Genomic DNA, 27,542 nt, shown 5'->3' with positions numbered 1-27,542 from the left:
TCATGCCTCCTCTTCTTGCCCAGCAACAGACCATACTCAAGCCGAACTGGGTAGAAAAGCTCTATTATTACAGGTGGGGAGAGGGGAGAGCAGTCCAGTGGGGACTTGGGGCTGTGCAGTGTTTTCTCACGAGTCGTAGTATGGTCTTGGGGGTTCGCCATCCTCCCCCAGCCTTTGCCTGAGGAGCCTTGAGGCTCGATTTCTCTTTCCCTTGGCTCTGGGCTTTGAGGCGGTTCGGGTGGAGCGGGTAGTGCCTCTTTGTGTCTCTCTGGTCCAGGCCCCTCTCGGGCTGTCCAGCTGCAGCCAACCTTTGGGCCAGCCAGGGCTCACGAGAGAGATTAGTGCTAGATCTGGGCAGGGGATTGAACCTATGGCAAGAGGAAAGAAGGAAGTCCAGTAGAGAGTATGTGAAGGAAGGGGACAGAAAGGATACCACAGACGTGAAGAAATGAAGAAAGGAAAGAGAGTGAAAAATCAGGCCCTAGGTGTGCTTGTTAGGAAGAGTGAGGTAATTTTTGTGCTTAGGAATGCACAGTCCAAAACGATGGTTTTCACCACCTCTCTTTGCTTTCGGGAGCATCCTTCCAGGTTTTTCTTACCATCTCAAGCCAGTGCACCCACCCTTCCCAAGAAGGGCCCACCTTAGGATTCATCCCCCTCTGGCCCTTCCCGGATGCTGATATGCACGAAGATGGAAGCCGGGTGGAGGCTGATGCCATCCTTGGAGAGCAGGTGTACGTGGCGGTAGCCTGCAGAGGGGGGAGGAGGGCGTTAAAGGGCGGCCGGGGCCAGGGTGGTGGTGGCAGGGATGGGAGGATGGGAGGACCGGCCCACCTTGCTGCATGCAGCTCCATGGCACCGTGTACTGCCCGATAAAGTCATTTCGGGATTTCCGGTTGTAGTCCTCGACCACAAAACGCAGCAGGGCCAGCTGGGGCACCAGGACCTGGAAGCTCAGCGTCTGCCCCCAGTATGGATTAAACCCTGGGGCAGGGTGGAGGAGAGAGGGAGTGAAGGAAGCGACCTTGCTGGTTCTTTGCTTTAGGCGTGTCCCCTTGTGGTCTCGCAATTTTCCCTGCGATCAGCATTTCACAGGTGAGGGGACTGCGGCCCAGAGCGGATAAGCAATTTGTCCAGGTCACCAGAGCTCACAAGTAAGGGACCAGGATTCAGATCGAAGACATCCAAGCCCTTATTCTTTGTCCTGTTACACGCTGCCTCCCATGGAGGTGGGAGGGGGTGGGGACAGGGACTGTGTTTCAGGGAGGACAGTGCGGTAGGGAAACAGCCACGTTCTTCCCACCTAACTCCCACCACCACCCCCCTCACCCCTGCCCAGCACCGCCCAGCCTCACCGTTGTTCTCCACATAGCTGGTCTCTTGCCGGCTTTTGTCTGGGCGGACGCCAAAGATCTCCACTCTCACCAGTGGATCCACGATGGACCTCTCTTTACTCGTGTCCTCCTTGGGGAGCTGCTGCCCGCTGATGACCTGCAGGCAGGACTCTGGAAACTCACTGGTTCCTGTTCAGCTCAGCCGCACTCCAGCTCGCTCTTACACCCGCCGGGGGTGGTGGGGGGGCAGGGGGAGGGGCACTCTAGCCTCTGGCTTTGAGTAATATATGCCCCTCTAGTAACCTATGTGTGATTTAAAATCCACCAGAGTAGAAATTGAACAAGGTTTGAAAGAAGGTAGGTTCAGCAAACCCTTTCGGGCCCTGACTCGGCCCCAGGCATTGCCCTGGGTACTTTCAGATTACCTATCACAGCAACCCTGTGAGGGGGACTAGCGTTCCTCCCATTTTGCAGGGGAGGAGCCTGGGGTTCAGGAACTTGCCCGGAGTTACACTAGTGAGCAGGTTCGAACCTAGGTAGCTGGTTCTCAAATCCCCACCATGCACGGGCTCGCCTGTCTCTCCTGAGGCGTTCGTCACCCGCTTCGTCCCTACCAGGCCCCGCTGCCTCGACCCCCTGCTTCCATCCTGGCCACTCCAGGTTCTTTCCCACGGTTTCGCTCACCACAGTACCTGGATTAGGAGGGTCTGGGCCTTGAAAGGGCTGATGGGCCGCTCAGGGTGGAAGGAGCTCTGGGCATCACGCAGGAAGTCGGGCTTCAGCACGTAGCCACAGCCACCGTTCTGGCGGAAGAACCCGTCACAGATGTCCATCTCCAGCCCCGCAGTCTGCACGTTCATGGCCACTGTGGGTCCCAGGAGAAAGGGAGGGAAGCATACGTCTCAGGAGCCCTCTAGCCCCTCTTTCCGGGAATGAAGGAGATGGATTGGGTATACGAGGGCCTGCTGGGAACACCCTCCGTAGATCGCATCTCTCTCAGCCTAGCACCCTTCAAGCATTCCCTGACCCTCCTGGCCGGCCCCTGGGGCATGTAACCTCCCCGCTGTTGCTGCTGCCCCCTCACCCATCTGGCAGCCAGCGTTCCAGAGTTCCTGGGGGTTGTAGTTGGACGAATCTGTCCTCAGGCCACTGGGGTACACACGGCTTAGCTGCCAGGCATTGTGTTGCACAAACTCGTTGCCTGCATAGAGGGTATAGTAGGTAGACGGTGATGGGGGGATCTCTCCACTTCCCTGGCCTCGGGGACACTGCCTACCCACTTCGCTTTCGTCCCCAGCATCTCCTGAGGCCAGCTCTCCTCCCCCTAGAGCCTTGAGCCCGCTGCTCAGAGCTCCTGTCCCAGTGCGTGCTCTGAGGAGTCACTTAGCTCCCTCATCCCTCCTTAGGCCCTTGGTCCTCTTTCTTGGGACTCGTCCTCCTGCCCAGCAGCCTGACCCTACCCATCCCAATCCCCTCCCTGGCTCTCCCTTTTGGTCCTGACCGGCCTCCTTGATGAGGCTTCTGGCCTTGGCTTCAGAGAAAGAGGAGGTCTCATAGAAGCGGTAGTGCTCCCTCGAATGAGTGAAGCTGTGGAATGAGACAGACTTCAAGTAGACAACCAGGGCAGAGAGGGATGGACACAAGATGGGTTTGGATTTCTGGAAGAGGAGAAAACAGAGGAAGATGGAATTGAACCTTCAGCGAGCCGAGAGGAAAAGAGCTGATGGCCAGGATCTGAATTTCCCCATCCAACCTAAGCCTCTGCCCACTGCCTCCCCTTTGCGTTCTCCCTCCTGCCTCACCTGCTTGGAAAAGAGAAGGGACCCAGCCTTGGAAATAGGAGCCTGAACCATAACCTCACAACAGATAGGCAGACAAAACAGCGGACACATCACAACCTGGGGATGGGAATGGGAATAAAGGCAGTCCTTTGAAACCTGATGGGATCAGTTTCAGCCTCTGGGCTTAAAGGGTCTGCTCTACTGTTACTTTCTGGGTAACAGGTTTTTGATGATTATTTTGAAGTAGAGAGGTGTTCTCCTTACCTCTCGCCTTTTAAAAAACCATTAATAGTACATTTTGGTCAAAATGTTCATGAACCCAGACAGTTAATGTTGAGGTATGCAAATGTCCGGGGAAGTCACACCGGAAGGATGTGAGGGTCCCAGAATAATATCTCTACATTTTTCTCCTAAATTCCCATTTCCTTCCCTGGACATGGTAGCAAGCTAGACACCACAGCCCCGGAGAGGACAGGATGAGCTAGAAGTTAGCTAAGTCAAGGAAGAGCATGAGAATGAGAAAGGCAGACTTCTAACCAGGATCTTGGCTGTCCCACCAATGGCACCCCTTCCCCACAGGGAGCTGGGCCACTTGGGCACAGTCTTCTCAGAGCCTTCACCTTCCCCAACTCTTTCTGCTCCTTTTTTTTTTTTTTTTTTTGGCTACTTCTGGCCCCTTCTCAGACTCACCTTTTCCAAGAAGCCTTCTCTAAGCCCATTTCAGATGCCGTCACAGCAGTCACTTGAGTAAGCCCTATGCCCCAGTACGATAGTGCGGGTACACAATCTCTCTCTCTCTCTCTCTCTCACACACACACACACTTGCGTGCATGCACGCGCACACCAGTGGTTTTCAAACTAGCCTTTAAAGAGACCAAGAAGTACAAAGATGTCTCAAGAGTCCTCAGGGGACTCAGGAGAGATCAAATGGGTGCTTCAGCTGGGATGGCTCCGCTTCGATCCCTTTTGTACACAGAGTTCCCATGTAAGATTTCAGTCACAAACCATTTCGTGGCCCAAAGAAGTCAGAAAGCCACTGCCATCTCTCTCCATACGATAGTAAATGGTGATGCCATGCGTGCCCCCTTACAGTTCTTTCACTGGGGGCAAGGGGCATTTTGCTCCCTGGCCCTCCACCCTGCCTGGCTCACTGGTCTCTCCACACATGAACTCCATTTACAATACAGACTGACCAAATGCCAGAGCAGAAAGACCACCCTCCTGGCGCACCTTCTCCTTCTTTTTGTCCCTACTGCGCGGGCTCAACTCCTGGGACTCAGACTCCAGCTGGGCCTCCAGCTCTGTGTCGGCTTCCTGCTCCCTCTCCAGCTCGCACTCTAGCTCTTCCTCCTCTTCCTCTTCCTCAAGATCCTCCTCAAGTGTCCTTAACTTCTTCCCCTTCACCAGGATCTTCCTCCGAAGCTCCTGGAGATAGAAATGAAGGGGCTTGTTTCCCTGTCTGCTCTGGGACCCTCCTGGGGAGCCCTGCGGCTCCCAGTGCTCTCACAGGACCACCTCAAAGGCAGAAGACGTGAGTGGGCTAGAGTCCTCATGGGGTGGCTGCCTGATACGTACAGTAGGGGTTCCTGTCATTAAGCCAACTCGTCACATCTCTATCCAACTGGAAAACACAAAATAAAAAAAAATACCTCACATATGACACATAGAGATTCTGCCCATATTCAAAATTTACATGTAAATGAAAGGACATAAGAGTATTAGAAGAAAATGAAGAATCTTTTTGAATAATCTTAAAGTAGGAAAGGCTTTAGAAACAGGAGATGAGGGGCACCCGGGTGGCTCAGTTGGTTAAGTGTTCGACTCTTGGTTTTGGCTCATCTCATGATCTCAGAGTCCTGAGATCACGCCCTGTCGGGGACCGTGCTGGGTGAGGAGTCTGCTTGAGATTCTCTCCCTCTCCCTCTGCTCCCACTCTCTCTCTCTCAAAAAAAAAAAAAAAAGAAGAAGAAGAAGAGAAAAGAAATAGGACATCTTCTGTTATCATCCGTAACTCAGAAGACATACAAAGGACTGTCCTATTTGACTACATAAAGCTTAAAATCCTCCCTACGGCAGAAGATGCTATGATCCAAAAGCAAAGGCCGCAAAAAACAGAAATTTCCCAAAGCATCAATGTCTTTAACATTTAAAAACTTGTTATATACCGGTAAAGAGTATAAACCCCAATAAAAGTGGGTAAATCATATCTATTAATTCAAAAGAAGAAAATATAGACTCTTGTTTTTTATCTTATTTTTTGAAATATTTTATTTGTCTATTTGATAGAGAGATCACAAGAAGGCAGAGAGGCAGGCAGAGAGAGGGGGAAGCAAGCTCCCTGCTGAGCGGAGAGCCCAATGCGGGGTTTGACCCTAGGACCCTGAGATCAGGACCTGAGCCGAAGGCAGAGGCTTAACCCACTGAGCCACCCAGGCACCCCTAGACTTTTCTTTTTTCTTTTTCTTTTTTTAAAGATTTTATTTATTTATTTGACAGAGAGAGAGATCATAAGTACACAGAGAGGCGGTTAGAAAGAGAGGGGAAAGCAGGCTCCCACTGAGCAGAGAGCCCAATGCGGGCCTCGATCCCAGGACCCTGAGATCATGACCTGAGCCAAAGGCAGAGTCTTAACCTACTGAGCCACCCAGGTGCCCTAGACTTTTTTTTTTTCCACATTTGTCACTGTGAATCATCTTACTACTGAAGTTATTTGTGGTCCGTCTCTTACACTGTTGGTCAGAGTGCAACTTGCTTTTTTTTTCCAGACGGCAGCTTGGCAGTAATAACCAAAATATCAACACAAGTACTCTTCAACCCAGCAATGTACTTCTAGGAATCCATCTCAGAGAAAGAGTGAACAGGGCGCCTGGGTGGCTCAGTTGGTTAAACATCTTACTCTTGATTTTGATTCAGGTCATGATCTCAGGGTTGTGGGATCAAGCCCTGTGTCAGGCTCCATGCTCTGCAGGGTGTCTGAGATTCTCTCCCTCTGCCCCTACCCACCCACCCCCTGCATGCTCGTGCTCTCTCTTTCTCTCAAATAAATCTTTTTTTTTTTTTTTTTAAGAGTTTATTTGACAGAGAGAGACACAGCGAGAGAGGGAACACAAGCAGGGGGAGTGGGAGAGGGAGAAGCAGGCTTCTCACTGAGCAGGGAGCCTGATCCAGGACTCAATCCCAGGACCCTGGGATCATGACCTGAGCCGAAGGTAGTCACTTAACAACTGAGCCACTCAGGTGCCCCTCAAATAAAGAAATCTTAAAAGAAGAAGAAGGGCGGCAGTAAATGGACAAAGCTATATGTACAAGTGAAAAATTACCAATGACCTGAATGTTTACTATTTGCTGGTTAAATAAATAATGGTTCACAACAGAAAATGGAATCCCACAGAGCTACTAAAAGGGAAAAAAATTATACACGAAAAGACATTCATAATACCTATTGTATGTGACATATAAAAGGGTTATAGAAAATGACCCCAAGTGTTCTTAGAAGTGCAAATATGTATACACCTATGAGCCATCAGGAAAAAAAATCAAGATCATTCCACTGAAAAAGGAAATAAGAAAATAATTGATTTAAAATTTAGAAGACCTATCAACCATTCTGCCTTCAATTGGACTTTTGGAAAATTCAAATTGTCTCCAAGGATATTTAAGAGTAAGATGGTCCATGGAGGGCTGAGAAGGAGGGAACAGGAAGGGCATGGAGGGGCAAGGGTGGGAGAGTATGGAAGCCATGGCAGAGCCTGGGCTGGCGGAAGAGGGTGCCTACCTCGGGCGAGGGGAGCTGAGTGGGCAGCAGCCCATCCAAGGTAGTGCTCAGCAGCTGCTCCCCCAAGATCTCGGTCAGATGGTATGCCATGACCTGCTGCTGCTCCCAGCTGCAGTGGTTCTCCAGGGACAAGATGACTGGATAGTCTGATGTCTGATGGGGAAGGGAGAGAATACTAGAGCCAAAGATTCAAAATATGGAACCTCCCTTCCTCTCTAGACCTTTCCTGGTGACTCACTTGGAGTACCCTGATTGCCAAACCCCTCTGACCCTCTTCTGGGCATCAAGGAGGTCTTGCTGGGTCTGGGGCCCACCCCACATCTAAAAGTCACTGTTGGGATCCCAAATCTCAGACCTATACCAGCTGTGCCGAGGTCCCTCTGGGACCTTTGAGCTTTTAGGCTCAGAGTGGGAAGGCTAGGCCATTCCCCTGATTATGTGTTCATGTTATACTCTCATCTCCAGACTCCTGTTGTCCCCCAGCCCTACCCACCACTTCTTCTGTTTCCTTATCCACCCTCTCCAAGATGGATGACAGTTGTCAGTGTCTAGGGTGTTGTGTCAGTTGTAAGCATAAGGGTGACAGTGACTAGAAGTAAGAGTTACTGATCCCTAGCAATTAGCTCTAGGACTACTAACTACTAGTGACACATCCAACCCTTATTCACAATCCCTCAATATTTGTCTGATGCTTCCCAGTTAAAATCTCTTGTCCGTCTCGGCCATTTGACACAGCCTCCCCCGCCCCCATCTACCTTTTCCAGATCCAGAGGCAGCCACTCTTCCCTCAGATCATCTTCCCTCTCTAGGACGCCCAACCCGGGACTCCTACCTGGAAGGCGTACTGCGCCACAGTGGCCACGACATCTTTGAATGGGATGCGGGAGGTCAGTGTGTGTCCATGGTAAACGATAGGTTCCCCGCTAGGTCCATCCCATATATCCACCTCCACGCAGCGGCACCCCCTCTTCAGGGCCCTGCAAGAACCCCAAGCCCCCAGGGACAGAGAGATCAAGGTTGTATCATCTGTCTAGGGACTCTCTCCCCACTCTGGGGAGAACTGTGCTCACTGGCACTTAGTCCCCAAGACCCCTGCAAGCTGCATCTCTGCAAACCCTTCCCTGTCCACCGGGATACTGCTGTGGCCCATGCTACTTCCACCCCCTACCCTCTCCAACTCACGATCTTCCTTCAACATCACGTATTGCCTTGTGATGCTTCTAGTGTTCTGGTTGTATGGCATTCTGCAACACCTGACTTAGTCAACCTCTCAGTAATTTGTTTGTTTGTTTTTAAAGTAAGCTCTTTGGGGGCACCTGGGTGGGTCAGTGGGTTAGGCCTCTGCCTTCAGCTCAAGTCATGGTCTTGGGGTCCTGGGATCCAGTCCCACATCAGGCTCTCTGCTCAGCATGGAGCTTGCTTCCCCCTCTCTCTCTGCCTGCCTCTCTGCCTACTTGTGATCTCTCGCTCTCTGTCAAATTAAAAAAAAAAAAGTAAGCTCTATGGTCAATGTGGAGCTTGAACTCATGACCCCCAAGATCTAGAGTTGCATGCTGTACTGACTGAGCCAGCCAGATCCCCCTCAAACTCTCAGTAAATTTATACTTTATCTTCTCTACTAGACATCCTAGGGCAGAAACAATATGTTCCACTCATCTTTTATACCCTGAAGCTACTAGATCAGTTGGTGCCACTACAAAGATTATCTTGACTCTTTGACCCAATCCATGATTAATCACTGTAAAAGCAGTGATCACTTATTGGCTATTAGCACATGGATTATCTCATTTAGTCCTCACAACAACTCAGACAGAATAGGCATTGTTACCATCCCTATTTCACAGATGGGGATACTGAGGCCCAGAGAGGTTAAATACTTAGAACAAGAGCACCAAGTGAGACAGCTAGGATTTGACTTCATATGGTCTGACTCCAGAACCTATGTTTCTAACTTCTGTGCTCTATTGCCTTCCATGTAACATTTAGTTTCTTCGTCTGTTCAAAATAAATCTGTCGGGATCTCTGAGTTCCAAGAGAGTTTCACAGCCTATGAAAGAGAAAGAAGCTCCATTTACCCATAGAGTTTCAGTACTACCCTCCTGTCAGTCTTCAACGTCTCCTCCAAGTCTCTCAGGAATCCAGGGGTCCTCAGCCCCAAACCCTCCACAACACCTTTTTGATCCCTGTTATCCACTGACAACACAGATGGCCCCCTTTCATGAGCGGGAACCCTTTCCCCTTGCTCCCCACACACCGTATGTATCCCTCAATGCTGCTCTGGCCATAAAGCTGGTCCCCCACGAGGTAGGTATTGTGAGAGGAGTTGATGTAGTAATGGTTCAGGGGTTGAGTCATATCCTGGTAAACCGGGAGGCAGGTTGGGTTGAAGATATCTCCATCCTTCGAGCAGAGGTAGTTGAGGAAACCGTCCATGCTCAGCACGTGTCGCAATTTGCCTGAGGTGCAGAGTAGAGGAAGGCTACAGTGAGAAGCTCTGAGTTAGGGCATCCCAGCACCCCTCCAGCGCAGCCCTCACTTTGCCCCTCTCCAGGGTCCTGCCTTTCAGATGGCGTCCACTCCCGGCCTCCAGCTGCCAAATGTGCCCCACCCACCATCTGTCATTTCAATCATCCCCACCCTCAGGGAGAGTTAAAGGCACGTGGAGAATCATGAAGACCATTCTAGTTCAGTGGTAGCCAATAGAACTTTCTGCAATGATGGAGACATTCTCTTCTGTGCGGTCCAGTACGCTAGCCTCTAGACACGTGTGGCTATTGAGCACTTGAGATGTGGCTGTGTGACAGAAGAACTGAATTAAAAATTTTGATTTTAATTAATTAATTCATTAAATATTGGAAAGTTTTTACTTATTTATTCATTGAAGTAATCTCTACACCCGAAGTGGGGCTCGGACTCATGACTCCAAGATCAAGAGTCATGTGCTTTTCCAACTGAGCCAGCCAGATGCCCCAATTTTAGAGAATTTAAATTTATCTTATTATTTTTAAGATTTTATTTATTTTTTTTTAAGTTAGAACACACATGTGCACGAGAGTGGGGGTGGGAGCAGAGGGAGAGGGAGAGAGGGAGAGAGAGAATCCCAAGCAGACTCTCCTGAGTACAGAGCCCAACACGGGGCTCATTCTCAAAACCCTGAGATCAGGACCTGAGCCAAAATCAAGAGCGGAGGCTTCACAGACAGTCACCCGGTACCTTGTTAATTTAAATTTAAATAGTCACACAGAGAGGCGCTTGGGTGGCTGAGTCACTTGAGCATCCATCTTGGTCCCAGCTCAGGTCATGAGCTTGGGTTTGTGGGATTGAGCCCCATATCATAGGCTGCTCTGCACTCAGCGTGGAGTCAGCTCGTCCCTCCCCGTCCCCCTCTGCTCTTCCCACTGCTCATGTGAGTGCCCGCACTCAAGTGCTCTCTCCCTCTCAAATAAATAAATATCTTAAAAAAAAAAAACTTAAAAAAATAGTCACATGGAGCTCATGGTTAGCGTAAGGGACAGCATAGTATTCAGTGTAAAGGGCTAATTTTATATATGGGGAAACTGAGGCCCCGAGACCAACAAAGTCAAAGATTTTTAGCTACGTAACCAAGGTACCTGTGTTCCATTCCCTGGGCTGTGTAGCCGCTCCAGCTACGACCTGAGGGTTTCTTCCTAGCATCAATTCCCATATGGTGTTTTCAAGAGTGTTTGTCTGATATACCCCTGGACTATAATATGCCCAAAGGGCCTGAGTTAGGCCCTTTGAGGGCAGGGCCCTGTCACTCCTTCCATAGCCCTCACCAATGATACCAACAATAACGACAAGTACCAAGCACTTGCTCTGTGCCCGGGACACCCCATGCAGTGTCTCTCTGAATGCTCTCGCCAACGTGATGAGGTAGATAGAATAGAATCTGTCCAGGGAGGTTAGGGAATAAAACCAGTAACTGGAGGAACTGGGATTCGAACCCCGGCTGGCAGGTGTCTGAGCTATGCCCATCCCACTGGACTGCGCGGTCTCACTGAGGGGACCACTGCTCCAAAGTGCCCTTGGGAGGTGGAACATCTCGAGCCCAATGCCTAGCTTCGTCGCTCCAGCTTTGACAAGGCCTACAGATAGTGGAGAACGGCCGGAAGTCAGGCAGTAAGTTTCATTCTTTTTTTTTTTTTTTTTAAAGATTTTATTTCTTTATTTGTCAGAGACAGAGGGAGAGAGAGTGAGCGAGCACAGGCAGACAGAGAGGCAGGCAGAGGCAGAGGGAGAAGCAGGCTCCCCGCCGAGCAAGGAGCCCGATGTGGGACTTGATCCCAGGACGCTGGGATCATGACCTGAGCCGAAGGCAGCCGCTTAACCAACTGAGCCACCCAGGCGTCCCAGGAAGTTTCATTCTTAACAGTAAGGACTTAACTTGAGAGAGTAAACCCACTGTTGCCGGATGCCTTTCATGCCTGTCATTTCATTTGGTCACCAAGTGTTTTACGAAACAGAAAATCGAGCCTCTTTGGGGTTAAGCAGCTTGGCCAGGATAACTCAGTTAGTAAGAAGCACAGTGGGGCCTTGAGCCCAGGTCCCCTGGAGGAGACTACCCCTGTAGCCAGACTATAGTACCTGACAGCTGAGTGCAGGGGTGGGGACACCACCCAGAGGGGCACGCGGCAGAATAAAAGTAACTGATGTCTACTGGGTCCTTCGCTGGAGAGAGAAGATCTTATTTCTTAACCTTTATGCATTCCTCTTCTATTTATTTTTCTGAAATGATTGCTTTACGGCCCCCTTTCTTCCCTGAGCACAGACATAGAATCTGGAATCAGTGATTCCAACCCTTTCTGTTTGGTGGCGTTCTTGTCGGACCTTCTGCTGTATCTCTGGGGCTGAGCCTAGGTCCTGGCTCATGACAGGGACTCAAGAAGCATCAGCTGAAGTAGTGAGTGAATGAATGAATGAATGAATGAATGGAAGGAGTGGCAGTTGAGACCTAGGAAATGTGGGTCAATTGTCCAGCTCTCATTCATCTCATCTCTCTCTCTCTCTCTAAGATTTTATATATTGGGGCACCTGGGTGGCTCAGTCATTAAGTGTCTGCTTTTGGCTCAGGTCATGATCCCTCAGTCCTGGGATCAAGGCCAGCACCAGGCTCCCTGCTCTGTGGGGAGCCTGCTTTTCCCTCTGCCTGCTGCTCTCCCTACCTTGTGCTCTCTCTCTGTTTCAAATAAATAAACAAAATCTTTTATTTGTTTATTTATTTGAGAGGGAGAGAGTGTGCAAGTGAGTGCACAAGCGCAAGGGTAGGGGGAGGAGCAGAGGGAGAGGGAGAAATAGACTCCCTGTTGAGCAGGGAGCCTGACTCAGATCCCAGGACCCTGAGATCTTGACCTGAGCTGAAGGCAGATGCTTAACCCACTGAGCCACCCAGGCACCTCTCATCCGTCTCATCTCTAATTCTCATGCTCAACAGAGCTCTTAGGTAAGGGGAAGGTGACCAGGGTTTGAATCCCAATTCTTCTTCTCATTAGCTGTTGGCTTTGAACAAATCATTTGACCTTTCTAAATTCGAGTTTTCCTCTTTGGCACAACTGACTTAATAAGAGAAGCCACTTCAACTGGTCCTTGGAAGGATGAGAAAAGACATGTAGGGATGTTAGCACATTAATGGGATATTTAGCAGAAGCTGAATAAGGATTATGCTTTCGATTTACAAGATTATAGTGAGGGCTAGAGGAAGTAAGTGATGTGAAAGTAACTTGTAAATCATTTATTATTAATGTAAATTCCTCTCATTCTGGAGGGGATGGAGGGCAAGGTGATGTCTATCGAAGGAACAAGGAGAAAGTGCTGAAGACAGAGAGGGCCTATTTGAGCTGTGCTTGCTGAAGCTAGATGACTGGCCTCCTCTTCATCTGCCTCAGTCAGACTGACTAGCTTCCTGGCCCAGGAGCTTAGCCACTCCAGAACCACTTGGAGAATTTGGAGAAAGCTCAAGAAAGGGCAGGGAGCCAGCATTTAAAGAAACAGCAAACAGAAACCATGAAAGGAGATGTAAGAAAAGGAATCAGGTGCTTATGAAGAAGCAAAAGGGAGAGGACCAAGGACCTTCCTTTTCCACTGGGGGCAAATGTTAACATCAGGACAAACTTACTCTAAAAGTGGAGCATGAGCATTGTGGAGGAAAGGGAGCTTATGGAATGATCTTCCTTCTGGGGGATGCAGTGTTATGGAGGAGACTCCTGTCTTACCTGGGCAGGAAACTGCTGGTCTCCTTCCCTGGGAGTGGTTGAATGAGGTAAGCTGCTTGTGCAGGGGCTGGGGTAGGTAGGGGTGGGGCTTAGCGTTCCCTGAGTTAGGCAGAAGGTGGCTTATCTCTGGACCTTTCTAAAGTCCCCCTCCTCGCGCATGTCCAGTGCCCCTCCGCCCTAACCCTCTTACCACTATCTGAGGGCTCATAGCGGTCGATGAGTTCCAGAGCAAGGTCAGAAGCTCGCTCTCCTTCTTTCTGCTCCTCTTGGAGGAAGTCCACAAATTCCAGCAGGGTCAGCTTCTGCCCATCCGCCGAAAAGTTTTCAAACAGCTCTTGCACCTCCGTACGCTTAGTCAGCGCCTTATAGAACTCTACAAACTCTTGTCCCTCCAGAGTCCCAGACTCGGACATGTCTGCTGCCTGCAAGTGAGGGTTTAGAGGATGGTGGAAAATTCCTTTTAAGAGCACATTGTATGGCCATCTGGCTGACAGGTGGGTACAAACATGTTTCTACAAAATTCTCCCAGGGGTCCTGACACTTTGTGTTCACAGAAGCCGCTTTGGTAAGTAAAAAACAAAATGGCAGCCTTACCATTTGCTACTAGAGAAAAAATTTCAATTAGAAAGGGTTAAATGTCCCAGCAAGTGCCTAAAAGGTCTAAAGATCCCTCTTCCTATTTCATTCACATGCCGGTGGGACTTTTCCATTGTGACTAGGCACCTAGGAAGTTCTGGTCATGGACAGAGATGTCCTTGAGATCTGACACAGTAACATATGGTTGTTCCCCCTTCATAAGACTAGGCATCATCTTTCTCAGAAGACGGAAGGGTAAGAACCATGCCCTACACTCTCCATTGAACCTGGCATAGTGGTAAGGCATATAGGAGAGATTCAATAAAGAGTGATGCTAGATAGGCTCACTTACATCGGGCCGCGTGAGAACGTGGCCTTGGCTGGCTTCTGAAGATCGTTCCCCAAAAAAGACTCACCTGGAAAAGCTGGAAGGCATATTCTTGGTCCATTTTCATGTTCATCAGGTGCAGTAAACGCTGGACTTCCTGGAAACTCATCCGGCCATCCTGGTTCTTATCTCCACGCTGGAACCAGTCACTCAGCCATCCAGGTGGGAGTCAAGGCCAAAGCACTGTGTGTTTGTGTATGCAGATGTGTGTGTCTGTTCATCCACTGACATTGTCTCCCCTAGCTTTGCTACAAGTGTCTCCTCCATGCCAGTGCATTTTCCATATTAGCTTCCAGAATAATCTTGTCCCTGCATGGCTCAGATGCCTGCAGGGTTCTTCCTATTGTCTACAGAAAGAAGCCCAAATTTTTAAACCTAGATTGAAGGTCTTCATCCCCACGATCTGGCCCCCCCACAGCCTTCCTCAACACACTTCTGTTTTCCCCGTACTTAAGCCAGACTCTCCCTTCTGCTCTTCAGTGTCCTCCCTCCTGTTCTTTGATGTCTCTGAGCCTTTCCTCATGCCATTCCCTCAGGCAGGAGAGCCTTCTTCCCTCCTTTCTTTATGTTCAAGTTCTACTCCTTTTCAAGGCTCAGCTCACATGCAACTTCCTCCCTGACGTTTTTCCAGAACTCTCTCAGCTAGAATTAAATGTTTTTCCTTCCTTTGAATACCCTCAAATAATTTCAGTCCACTGGAAGTTCACTTCCAGGGCACTTAGATGATTTACACAAATCCCTTTTCTCCACCGACTAAAACAATGCCTGAGTCTCATTCATCTTTTCACCCCAAAAGCCTGGCACAGTGCCTGATACCTTCTGCTTCATAGACAGTGAATGAATGAATGAATCAACAAAAAAATGAATGAAAGACCTCGCATGGAAGGTGAATACAATCTAGGAAGCCTGAATGAGTCAACACTATCAAGTTCCGCTTCCTAGTTCTGGCGTAGTTCATGCCACTGGGATCTTCTGCTCAGCTCTCAAGATCAGCACCTTGTTGGGTCCTTTGCCTCTCACGTCCCTTCCACCCATCCCGAAAGGCCGGATTTCTGCCCACCCTCTGCCTGGTTATGCCTTTGGCATCCCAAGCCTCCATTATGCCTTTGATGTCCTCTGCCTCACAGTGGCCTGAGGTGCCCTTGCCCACCCCATCCAGACTCTTAGCCACTCCCCGCCCAGTGCAGTGCACCCCCGCCTGTCTCTAGCTTGTGGCATCTGACTCTTTCAATGACCTCCAGCCCCCCACTCTGACTCCATCCTGCCGATACTGGTCCAGCCGCTCCTGTTGGTCCATGCCGGTGACAAAGTCAACCAGAAGTTGCAGTCCCTGCATCCATATCTTGGCCTCCTCGGCGCTGTTGGCCACCAGGTCCAGGTTGGAGCGGCGGCCATGGAAGACGATGGTGAAGCCCTGCTCCAGGGGGAGCTCCTCCGCCAGGCTGCGCAGCAGCTCGGACTCCTGGCCCTCCCGCACGCTCTCCACATCAGAAATCGAGACTGCCAGGGAGGAAATGGGGGGACACGGGGAACAAGAGTCTGCCAAATTGCAGGGGCGAAGGGTCGAAGGAACCCCAACCTCCACAGGCTGAAACCCCTAAAGACAGAGTACAGGGAGAGGCAGATCTCTGGGATTCAGGATTCCCCGTGAGTCACTGCCATGTTCAGAGGCAGGCTGGCAAGGCGCCTGTGCTGGGAGTGCAAGACCTGGCTTCAGGACACTGGCTGGCAGTGTGACACAGACCAAAATGACTTAAGCCCTCAGCACCCTCGTCTGAAATAAGGGATGGTCCCATCTATGGCCAGTCCACCTGGTGACCCCTGGTGTGGCTGATGGGTGGAAACACACTTAAAGGTAGAAGCAGTTACACCAAAGCATGGTATGTCCAAGTTCAATGTCCCCATTCCAGGCTTGAGGGCCTCCTCTTTCCAGATGTCTAGGAAAGAGCCAGAGAAATTATTCCACCCCCTTTCCTCAGCTGGGGGTGCTGGCGCTCGTGAACTTTGATTGTGTCTCTAAAGCGGACTCTCTCAGATGCGTCCTGTGATCACATTTTTAGAGGGGGCATAAAGCATCTGGCCAAGAGGATACACATGGTTGTGCTGCATTTATGATACTTAAAAATATTCACCATAGGGGCGCCTGGGTGACTCAGTCAGTTAAGCATCTTCCTTTGGCTCAGGTCATGATCTCGGGGTCCTGGGATCAAGCCCAGGAGCCCACCTTGGGCTCCCTGCTCCAAGGGGAGCCTGCTTCTCCCTCTCCCTCTGCCTGCTGCTCCCCTACTTGTGCTCTCTCAAATAAATAAAATCTTTAAAAAATAATATTCATCATAATGGCTAATTTATGAAAGTCATCCTGGCTTCAGGTGACACATTAGGCACTTTGTACATTAACTTGCCAAGTCCTTGTAACCTTCTAGGCAGGAACCGTTCAGTCCTCATTTTGCAGATGAGGAAACCAAAGCTTAATGCAACTTGTCCAAAGCCACTCAGCTAGAAAGTGGCCGAGCCAGAGCTTTGATCCGGGCCGTCGGATGCATGAGGTCATGCTCTCACTATAATGATAATAAAACAGAACCTAGGACTTACTGAGCCTTATTATGAGCCAGAACCCTCCTAAGCCTTTTATGTGCAATAATGGATTGAATTTTCATAAATAGCTTTAAGAGGCAAGTACTATAGTAATTCCCACTCTACAGGCTCAGAGGTAGATGTAAGAGGGACAGCATGAGGACACAGCATAGGACCCTCGTCCCTCCCCTGTTCTCAAGCTGCTGGACTCTTTAGGGTCCGATCCCCACCTGCCCCCCACCCCCCGCCACCACGTCTGTGCCTAGCTATCCACATGACTCACAGGTGGGCTTGGCAGTGCCTCCCGCCTGCCTGGCGTGCCAGACCGTCATGCCATCATCCTGAAGTCTGAAGTATCTTAGCTTCTTCCAGCTTTTGGACCTCACCTTGCGCATCAGCGTGCCTTTCTGCATTAGCAGCAAGTCTTCACTGATGGGCAGCCCTGGGCAGGAGAAGAAGGGGCTGGCTGGGCAGCTGGCGGGAAGGGTGGAGGGCCCAGGAGGCGTTCTTGACCAGGGGTCCAGACTCCTCCCCGCCTCCCCACCCCTGGGGTACTCACGGCCTTGCATCAGAGACGCCATCACCCACTGCTCCACCAGCTGGTGCCGGAGTCACCTGGAGGAGCAAGGAGGAATGAGGCGTTCTGGGTTCATACAGGGGATCTTACAATAAGAGATTAAAGGAGGAAGTGAAGGAAACCTGTGCATTCTGACGGCGCATGAGGAGCCAGGAGCTTCACCCACCTACTCTTCTTTTTAAAAAATATTTTATTTATTTATTTGACAGAGAGAGAGAGAGAAAGACAGGGAGAGAACACAAGCAGGGGGAAAAGCAGAGGGAGAGGGAGAGGGAGAAGCAGACTCCCCACTGAGCAGGGAGCCAGATGCGGGGCTTGATCCCAGGACCCTGGGATCATGACCTGAGCTAAAGGTAGACGCTTAATCCACTGAGCCACCCAGACACCCCCATCCACATAGTCTTTAGCTCTTTTGTACGTCTAGTTTGAGTCTGATGACTTTGAGGCTTAGAGGGGGCTACAAAACTTGCATCAGATCACATAAGGATTCAGAATTTAAAGCCAAATGTCTGATCCCACAGAGAATGCTCTTTTCCATAGTCATCTCCACAGAGGGTTGTAGCAGGGCTTTTTGCCCAAAACCCCAGAGTCACCCCTCAGCTCCTGATTATTAGGGACCACCATCTTGCTAGCTGCGCCCTTTCAGAACCTGGAATCTCTCTATATCCTAGCCTTCTCTTCTCCACGGGACTCACCCCAGCTGCTGTATCTCCTCCCCCACCCCACCCCCGGCACCAGAGGGGCCAAGGCAGAGTGCTGCTTTTGCCTCTAAAGTGACCCCTTGTGCCATACTTGCTACACAAGCCACCTTCTTTTGCCTTCCCACGGTAAGACACACTTTACACGCCTTAGCCTAGCAGTTGTTCCCAACAGCTTAATGGACCAGGTGAGCTACATAGTCTTAGAAATGCAGTTTCAAGTTTTCTCTGCCTCCTGAAGAACAGAGCCCACATTAAGATACATGCTCATTTAGGACCTGGTTAAGTCGCCCTAGTAGGTAACAACAAACTGCTCTCGAAAGGGCAAAAGAGGGGACACTTGGGTGATTCCGTTGGTTAAACGTCTGCCTTCACCTTGGGTCATGATCCTGGAGTCCTAGGATCGACCCCTGCGTTGGGCTCCTTGCTCAGTGGGGTGCCTGCTTCTCCCTCTCCCTCTGCCCTCCCCCAGCTTGTGCACACACTCTCTCTCTCTCACTCACTCATAAATTAATTAGTTAATTAATTAATCTTTAAAAAAGAGCCAGAAAGCTCGATATGTAGCCACATTGATTCGAGCTGTGCCCTCTAGGAAATCATCAACTCTTGACCAAATCGTTCTGGATGAAGCAAAGCGCAAGAAACATAAAGCTCTATGCTTTGCATAAGCAGAGGGACGGCACTCGAATAGAGATGCTGCGTTTTTTAAGAGATAAGTTTACATTTTGACAACGGTGAGCATTTAAAACACGAAAAGCATTTCTAAAGTCATCATTCAGTTGGTACTCTCTTAGAACACGGTGTGGCTCCACTTGCTGGGTCTCACAGATGAAAAGCGGGAAGTCCAGAAATGTGGTGTGACTTGTCTGGGGTCACACAGCATCTCAGGGCTCCCCCGCCTCTCTTTAGCTGGAAGAGCCTATCAAGTCACCCAGGGTGGTTAAATCTTTAGGAAGAAAGTAGAGGTCACTAAAAATACAGTTCCTCTGACTGGAGGACCTAGAGAAGGCTTTCAAAGGAGTAACAAATACACAGGTGCCCAGAGGGAGAAGGGAAGGTTGGGAGCCAGTCTGTACCTAAGTGGGAAAGATAACTCAAGGCAGCCCTCAGGAGAGACAGAACCCTGCGATAGTTCCAAAAAGCCAAGGTTTTGCTGGCTGAGGCTGAATATAGTGAGCCTGGGTGAGACCAGAAGAAGCCTCTGGTTGGATGAAGGGACCCAGAGTGCTTCATGAGAGGCAGGAACGCAGCTCCCCTTTTCGGGCTGGTGATGTAGCTTGGCGACCAAAGCCCGCAAAAACTGGATGAGGACAGAACTAACAGGTCTCTCCTAAGTGTCTCAGGTCCCCAGACTCCAGAGGAAGGGGGAAGCCTGGGATTCTGGTCCCTCTTGCCAACAACCTGCTTTATCTCCTCTTTGAATTTCAGCTCCCATATCTGGGGCATAGGGACCATGGGATGGGATGGATCTCAGCCCTGGGAGAAGACAGAATTCCCTTCCCCTATACCTGGACCCAGGAACCTCACAATTGTGTCCTGAAACATGGGACGCCTCCGCTCAAAGTGCCAGGACACCCCTATTTTGGAGCCTATCTCCTCTCAAACAAGCCTTGGAAAATTATTTTATCCTTGCCAAACTCTTCCAACCCCAGGGCTAAGTACGTGCTCTTCCAATCCTCCTCCCATTCCTGACTCACTATTTCAAACCTAGATCCAGGTGACTTGTGGCCATATGATGGCCAATTTCAACTCAGGGAGCCACAGAATGTCAGACTTGGACTTTGTTTTATACAGAAGGGCTAGAAAGATTAGCTGAAGTGCCAGAGCCATTGAAGGAATTACGTGATATAAGTGGGACCAGAACCATGGTTCCTTGTGACTAGCTCAGTGATCTCAGCATGGCCCTGCCCTTAGAAAGGGTTTTCTCCAGGGGTCCCTGGGTGGCTCAGTCCATTGCATGCCCAACTCTTGGTTTCGGCTCAGGTCATGATCTCATGCTTGTGGGATCGAGCCCTACATCAAGCTCCATGCTCAGCACAGAGTCTGCTTGATATCCTCTCTCTCCCTCTTCCTTTGCCCCTCCTCCTGCTCTATCTAAAATAAATGAATAAACCTTAAAAAAAAAAAAAAGGAAAATCCTTTCTTTCCAAAGGAAAACTTAGAAAGCCAGTTAGAGCAGGGCTAAGAACCAACAAGGGACATGGATAATTTGTCTCCCTGCCTCTGTCATTCTCAGCCCCCACCATGTCCCACTTGATAGCTTTTCTTTTCTCTCTTCCCATTTCTCTCCTTTCCCCATCCTGGTGCCTTTCTTTTCCTTTCTCCCAGCTCACTCTTCTCTTCTGATCCCATCTGCCCCCTACTTGCTCACTTGTCAGCCTCTCTGTGCTCTCCTCTCCTTATCCTTCTCCCCACTCCTCCTTCCCTCACCTCTTCCTCTTTTTCTTTCTCCTCTAATTCCCAATACGTCGGGTTCTCGTCCTCTGTGGGGATTCTGAGCCTGAGATCCAGGAGGGAGAAGGACCCACAGGAGCACACCCCTGCCCTCAGCCTCACTTCCCCCGTATCCTAGGAGATGGACTAAACACACTGTCCAGAGAATGTGACTTAGAACCCAGGTGTTCTAGGTCATGGTGTTGCCTCTGGTGTCTGAAGGTAGGATGGGAAGGATGGTGATGCAGGTGCAGTAGGGGAGAGAAGGAACAAAGGACTGGGAGTGGGAGCAAGAGCAAGAGGTGAGGGGCAGAGGATGAAGACTGAGAGTATGAGATTGGGTCTTAACTGTTCATTCCTAGACGCGAATGTGGAGATCCTCAAGGACACAGATGATGACCTCTATAATACACATGAGAGAAAAGACACAAAGTAAGGTGGGAAGTGGCCGGGGCTGCCCAGATTACAGGTGGCTGTAAGAGATGGACCTTGGCAGAGTTGCCAATAGTGCCAATGACATTATGGTGAAATTCGGGGTGTCTCAGGGTTCTCTGAAGGGGCAGGAAGGAAGAGAATCATTATGTCTACTCTCTTGCTTCTGAGCAGGATTATTGGGTGACCTCATCCTTATAAAGAAGACAGAATGGCTCCGGTCATGTAGCCTTCAGAAGGTTAAAGCTTGAAGACTCTTGTTTTCAAAACTCATCTAATCCAGAAGTTCCTGGCTATATTGAAATCCTAGGTCAAATAGAGATTCCTTAGCCTCACCCAAAATCTACAGGATCAGAATTTGCCAGGAGGGAGCTCAGGAATATTTATTTTAAAAAAGAATCCCTGGAGTGCCTGGGTGGCTCAGTGGGTTAAAGCCTCTGCGTTTTGCTCAGGTCATGATCACAGGGTCCTGGGATCAAGCCCCGCATCTGGCTCTCTGCTTAGCAGGGAGCCTGCTTCCCCACCCCCCCCCCCCCCCCCCCGCCTCTTCGCCTACTTGTGATCTCTGTCTGTCAAAAAAAAAAGAAAAATCTTTAAAAAAAAAAAAAAAAAAAAAGAGCCCTTATGACACACGCAAGTCTGGGAAACCGTAAATTCCTATCACAGATCAGGAAGCTGCTGTCCAAAGTCACATAGCTGGTTAGTGTGGCAGAATCAGGACTAGAAGCAGGTGCTTTTCCCAGCACAGCCCTTGGCCATGCCAACCAACTGTCCCGGCCCATGGAGCAGGCTAAGAACAAGTAGGGAGCTCAAACCCCAGCTCTGTCTAAGGAAATCTCTATCATCTCCCCTGGGTCTTTGGGAATACTCAACATTCTGTTAATGAATCTATCCTTACTCCTATCTCTATCTTCCCTTACTAGGATGGGGCTCACTTCTGAGCGGTAACTAAGAGGTCCTCATGTAAGGGGCGACTGCCACAGTCAGGAGGAAACTGTAAATCAGAGGGCTAGAGAGAACCAAAACGTGGGAGCCTTGCAGACATGTTAGGGCTAAGGAGTCCGGGGTACAATTTAATCAGGGCGGGGATAAGCATGTGGCAGACAGAGTTAGGGACTCAGGCAGGGCAGAGTTTGGAGCAGAGGCTGGTCAGAGCCTTCGGGGCCCTTACCGTGGGCAGGAGAGTGGTCCTGTGTCTGTGAGCTGTGCGATGCTCTCTCCTGTGGGACTAGGAAACCCAGCTGGGCTCTCTCTCTCCTCTCTCGCTGGCTCGCTGGCTTCCTCCCCTTTTCTACCGCAGTTTGCTGCTGTGACTGGCGGACTTGCAGCCAAAGGGAAGGAGTAGGGAGGGGAGAGGTATGAGCTCTCGCCTCAGTCCAGCCCTTCCAACTCTTAAAGGCCCAGGACACTGGTCAATGGGAGGGAGTACTGGGGGAGGGGTGGGCAGACAAGGATTAAAGGAGGAGAAGCCAGGCTGCCCTTCGTCTTGATGCCAGCCCTCATTGACCCCAATCCTATAGTAGCTCTCAGAGTGAAGCCAGAGGAGTGTCTGAGTTGCAGTGCTCCATGAATCACTGCTTTTCATTCTGCACGGGTTCTCCCTGCATGTCACACAGCTATCTGTGCCCTTATTTCATCTGGCTCCTTTCCAGGGTGTCTGTTCCACCGGCCGGCTTCTGTGTCTCCGCATCCTGCCTTGCAGAGAACTCGGTCTAGCTCTGTGGTACAGGGGAAGGAAAAAAGAAATAGGACGGGGAAGGAGGCACCTGAGGAGAAAGGGAGGAGAAGAATCCTAGAGGGTAGAGGGACAGGTTAGTGTCTCCGTATACTTTGGGCATTTGCTAAATATTGAAGGAATACATACATTCGTGCATGAAACAATTCATTCAGTCTTTCTTTACATGGATGCATTCTAGGAACGTTTGTTCAGCACCTCCAGTGTGCAAGGACGTGTGTATGTCTTCATAAAGATGTGTGTAGAGAGGACGTGGACCTGTGGTATTGTAAGAATCGAGGGCAAAAAGTGGGGCACAAGATTGGAAAGACGCCCAGGGGGAAAGAAAGGTGATGAGCTTCTTGCGAGGTGAACGAGCAGGTGGCTGAAACAGAAACCAAGATTGAGGACAGGGGAGCAAGTTAGGAGAGGACTATAGGGGATCATAAAAGGCTTCATTATGGCCCCGTACTATACACTGAGACCAAGACCCAGGGAAGTCTTGGCAACGTCCTGGGCTCACATGTCAGCAGCAGAGACAAGTAGTCCCTGGCCCTCTCCCAAGCACTGTGAGCTGGGACCTACTTTTGCTGTGCCTTGGAAAGACTGTGGGGTATGGAGCTTTCTGGCCCAGTGGATGGGTGTCAGGCAGCTGAGCCCACGGGGCACAGCCCTGGACTTGGACTTCTGTGCCTCCTTTCCAGTGAGGTGTGTTTTAATCTAGGCATAGAGGGAACTAACTGTACAAAATGATGTGATTTTAAGTGTGCTGAGATCTGGCTACCACTCTGGGCTCCCCCAAACACCCTTTGAGTGCCTAATATTTGACCATTAGTGATTATTTATAGCTAAACCTTTAGTCCCATTAAAATAAAATCCTCCTAAGTGATTACCATAAATGTCAGGATTGTGGTTACTTCTGGGAGGAGGGAGAGTTGTGATAGGGTTGGGCACATAGCTGGCTTCTGGAATAGCTGGCTAAATTCTAATTTCTAGTCCCGGATGCTAACGAGGGTCTTCCCTTTGTAACTTATTCAGTTATACATTTTCCTTTCTTTTTTAAAAGTAACTTTTAAAGATTTTTTTTTATTTTTATGTATTTATTTGACAGACAGAGATCACAAGTATGCAGGGAGGCAGGCAGAGAGAGAGGAGGAAGCAGGCGCTCCACGGAGCAGAGAGCCCGATGCGGGGCTCAATCCCAGGACCCTGAGATCATGACCCGAGTCGAAGGCAGAGGCTTCAACCCACTGAGCCACCCAGGCGCCCCTAAAAGTAACTTTTAAAATGATTTTATTTATTTGTTTACTTAGAGAGCGCACAGGAGGAGGGGGAGGGGCAGAAGGAGAGGGAAAGAGAAACTCAAGCAGACACCATGCTCAGTGTGGAGCCCAATGCGGGGCTCAATCTCGTGACCCTGAGATCATGATCCTGGCTGAAATCAAGAATTGATGACCCCGGGGTGCCTGGGTGGCTCAGTGGGTTAAAGCCTCTGCCTTCAGCTCAGGTCATAATCCCAGGATCCTGGGATCGAGCCCCACATGGGGCTCTCTGCTCAGCGGGGAGCCTGCTTCCTCCTCTCTCTCTGCCTGCCTCTCTGCCTACTTGTGATCTCTGTCTGTCAAATAAATGAATGAAAATCTTAAAAAAAAAAAAAAAGAATTGACAGCCCAACCAACAGAGCCACCAGGTGCTCCAGTCGTTTTTTTTTGTTTTGTTTTGTTTTGTTTTTTAAAGTCATCTCTTCACCCAACATGGGGCTCGAACTTGCATCCCTGAGGTCAAGAATCGCATGCTCCACCAACTGAGCCAGCCAGGTACCCCTAACTATACATTTTACATATTGTTTTGTATCTGTGTTATATTTTACAAGAGGGTTTCTGATTTTTGCAACTGGTACTTTCTGAAGTTTTATTGGTTTTCCACAATTCACTGGTTGAGTTTCCATATTTTCCTGAGAGCAGAGTTTTTTGTTTGGGATTTTTTTTTTTTTTAAAGATTTTTATTTATTTGACAGACAGATCACAAGTAGGCAGAGTGGCAGGCAGAGAGAGAGAGGAGGAGGAGGCAGGCTCCTCGCTGAGCAGAGAGCCCGATGTGAGGCTCGATCCCAGGACCCTGGGATCATGACCTGAGCCGAAGGCAGAGGCTTTAACCACTGAGCCACCCAGGTGCCCCTGGGATTGTTTTTTTAAAGTTTATTTACTTTCTTAAGTAATCTCACTACCCAGTATGGTGCTTGAACTTGCAACCCTGAGATCAAGAGTTCCATGCTCTTTTGCCTGAGCCAGCCAGGTGCCTGAGAGCAGGTTTTGATAAAGGAAGTAGAGTATGCAGGGAGGGGAGGCTGAAGAGGGAGGCCATTCATGGGGAATAGAAAGATTAGGGGGCATCAAAATTTAAATGGCGCTGGCTTCACGTTTTATTTACTAGAGCCCGTCTTCCTCTCCCATTTCTCCTCCCCTAACATCATTATGTCCTTAGTTTTCCATGCTTCTCCCTCACATTGCTCATGCCTTCTACACTCCGGGATTATATGTATGTTTTGCCTCTATTTGCCTCGCCTAATTGCTGCCTAACTTCCTTCCCTTCTGGGTGTTTGGTGAGGAATTTTCATTCTTCCTGGATTTTCTGGGAGAGTTCAGATCTTAAATATTCCTTTTCAGTGTTCTCATAAACAGACCCATCCTCCTCAGATCATGTGTTCTAATTTTGGGGGGCAGGCACTTGGGAGACCTTTACAAGGTTAGAATGGCTCCAAAGAGTAGCTGACGTGCCCGCTGCAGGGTGATCTTTAGATTAAGCGGGGGAGTAGACAGACAGGGTTGGAGTGGGGGGCTGGTACGGAACAGTCCATGTGGTTTGGTTGTTCCTATTTCCATAATGATCCTGGCCCTTCCCCCGCTGTTGTCTATTATTAACAGACCCAGAAACTTGATCAGGGCAGCAGCAGCAGAGGGATTTTCTGGGAACCATGCCCAGGAAAGGCCCAGAAGCCCTAAATTGAAATGATGGGGCAGCTGGCAAAGAGGGAGACCTAAACACTGTCCTCTCCGACTGCCACACAGACAAACCTAGACTCCCCTCCTTATACACAGGGAGATGCCCTAAACATCTTGCTTCTCAGGACAAGAGAGTCAGAGACCAATTCCCCAGTCTAAGCAGCCAAGCCAATCAAACTTAAATAAAGACCATCTTCTTCGTGGTCAAAAATGCAGTTCAAAATATTAAGTTCCACTTAAAAAATCATCAATATGAGGCCATTTGTGGAATTAAAAGCCAGGATGCATAACTTCAAAGGACCAGAGAATATACAGCCATTCCTCAATTCTGACATTAAAAATAGAAAACTCAAGGTGAAGGGGAACAAAGAGGTATTAAATCAGAATAAGATGATGGAATTAGAATAAAAAATACAAACGGTATAATATTGCACAGAGACGAAACCTTCAGAAAAGGTCAGGAAACGAAATACAGGTATGTGCTATTTGTAAGACACAGGTCTACAAAAAGTTGTTAAAAAAATAAACTGCTGCATAAATCTTAACAACAAAAAAGGCTGAAAGTTAAAGGAACACATCTGGGAATGGAGACTTCACTTTTGTCCTTATTTAAGATTGCCTTGGCTATTTGGCACTTCGCATTTCCATACAGATTTTAGAATCCGCTTATCAATTTCATAGAAATAACCTGCTGGGATTTTACTTAGAACTGAGTTTAATCAGAAGATCAATCACTGGCTTCCTTACAATATTGTTTTCTAATCCATGGAGAAGATATATCCTTCCATTCATTTATGTAGATGTTTCTTTCCAAGAGTGTTTTGTTGTTTTCAATGTAAAAGTTCTGCACATCTTTCAATGTATCTATTTTGAGTTATTTGATTTCTTATGCTATTTTTTAAAAGATTTTATTTATTTGACAGAGATCACAAGTAGGCAGAGAGGCAGGCAGAGAGAGGAAGGGAAGCAGGCTGCCCGCTGAACAGAGAGCCCGATTCGGGGCTCAATTCCGGGACTCTGGGATCATGACCTGAGCCAAAGGCAGAGACTTTAACCCACTGAGCCACCCAGGCGCGCCCCCCCCCCCTTTTTTTCCCAAGTAATCTTTACATCCAACATGGGGCTCAAACTCACCACCCTGAGATCAAAGCCACACACTTTTCCAAAAAGAGCTAGCCAGACTCCCCGTTATATTTTTGAAATTCCTTGTTATTTAGAAACACGTGTTTTGTTTTGTTTTGTTTTTTTGCATATTGACTTTTCTGGGACTGCTAAATTCCTTTCATTCTAAGAGTTTGCAGATTCTGAGTTTGCAGATTCTGAGTGTACATAGTCATATTGTCAGCAAATTTTTTTACCTTTATGATCCTTGTATTTTCTTGGTTTATCACACAGGCTTGAACCGGTATGATACCTGAAGGTGTGGCAGTGGGTATCTTTGGCTCAATCCTCATTTCATGGAGGAGGACTTTGTATTTTTTTCGGAAGTTTCCTATAGCATTTTTGTTGATACCTTTTGTTAGATTTAAGGATGTGCCCTCCTAATTCCGGTTTTCTAAAGTGTTTTCTTTTAATCATGAATGGGTACTGAATTTTGTAGTGTTCTTTTGTGTATCTGCCTAGACAATTATTTCTCTCCTTACTAATATTTGTTGATTGTTAATTACATTGATTATTTTTCACATATTGAATCAAACCTGGTTTTTTTTTCAGTAAACCCAGATTAGGTATGGTGTATTATCTTTTTTTTTTTTTTTCCCTCTTAGATCTGATTTGCCTATTTTTTCCAGGAATTTTACATCTACATTCACAGGAGAGTTCAACCCCTGGTTTTCCTGTGATACCCTTGCTGGGTTTTGGTGGCCTCAAAAGTGAATGAGGACCTGTGCCCTTATTCTAGTCTCTGAACTTCATGGAAGATTAGTGAGTGTAAGATATGAGTGATGTCCCTTTTTCCAAAATGTTTTTGGTCTGATCTAAGGTCTACTAAGGTTTTATCAATTTTATTGATGTTTTCAAGGTAATGAC

The 27,542-nt window shown here is 48.9% G+C and overlaps 1 protein-coding gene across 1 annotated transcript; it reads right to left on the bottom strand.

The window, feature by feature from the left end:
- Window positions 1–441: 441 nt before the first annotated feature.
- Window positions 442–17,239, bottom strand: LOC111144832 (phospholipase C delta 4). The gene is made up of 15 exons (XM_022499352.1): window positions 17,218–17,239; window positions 16,942–17,100; window positions 15,356–15,584; window positions 14,113–14,242; window positions 13,311–13,542; window positions 9,145–9,346; window positions 7,723–7,867; window positions 6,891–7,043; window positions 4,346–4,540; window positions 2,836–2,992; window positions 2,419–2,535; window positions 2,027–2,199; window positions 1,356–1,491; window positions 835–984; window positions 442–749 (listed from the first exon to the last, which is right to left on the bottom strand). The coding sequence occupies exons 1-15, from the start codon at window positions 17,237–17,239 to the stop codon at window positions 643–645; spliced, it is 2,307 nt and encodes a 768-aa protein (XP_022355060.1). The 3' UTR covers window positions 442–642.
- Between the last annotated feature and the right edge of the window lie 10,303 nt (window positions 17,240–27,542).

Source organism: Enhydra lutris, unplaced genomic scaffold, assembly GCF_002288905.1.
Source record: "Enhydra lutris kenyoni isolate GAN:26980312 unplaced genomic scaffold, ASM228890v2 scaffoldscaffold1, whole genome shotgun sequence".
Taxonomy (NCBI): Eukaryota; Metazoa; Chordata; class Mammalia; order Carnivora; family Mustelidae; genus Enhydra; species Enhydra lutris.
This window is presented reverse-complemented; position numbering and strand designations above follow the sequence as displayed.

Coding starts and splice junctions, on each gene's coding strand:
- LOC111144832 (XM_022499352.1), bottom strand. CDS start 17,239: ATGGCGTCTCTGATGCAAGGCC. Junction 15,585..16,941: donor AGGCACTGCCAAGCCCACCT/GTGAGTCATGTG, acceptor CCTCCCTGGCAG/TCTCGATTTCTGATGTGGAG. Junction 2,536..2,835: donor AAGCCTCATCAAGGAGGCCG/GTCAGGACCAAA, acceptor CCCTCTATGCAG/GCAACGAGTTTGTGCAACAC.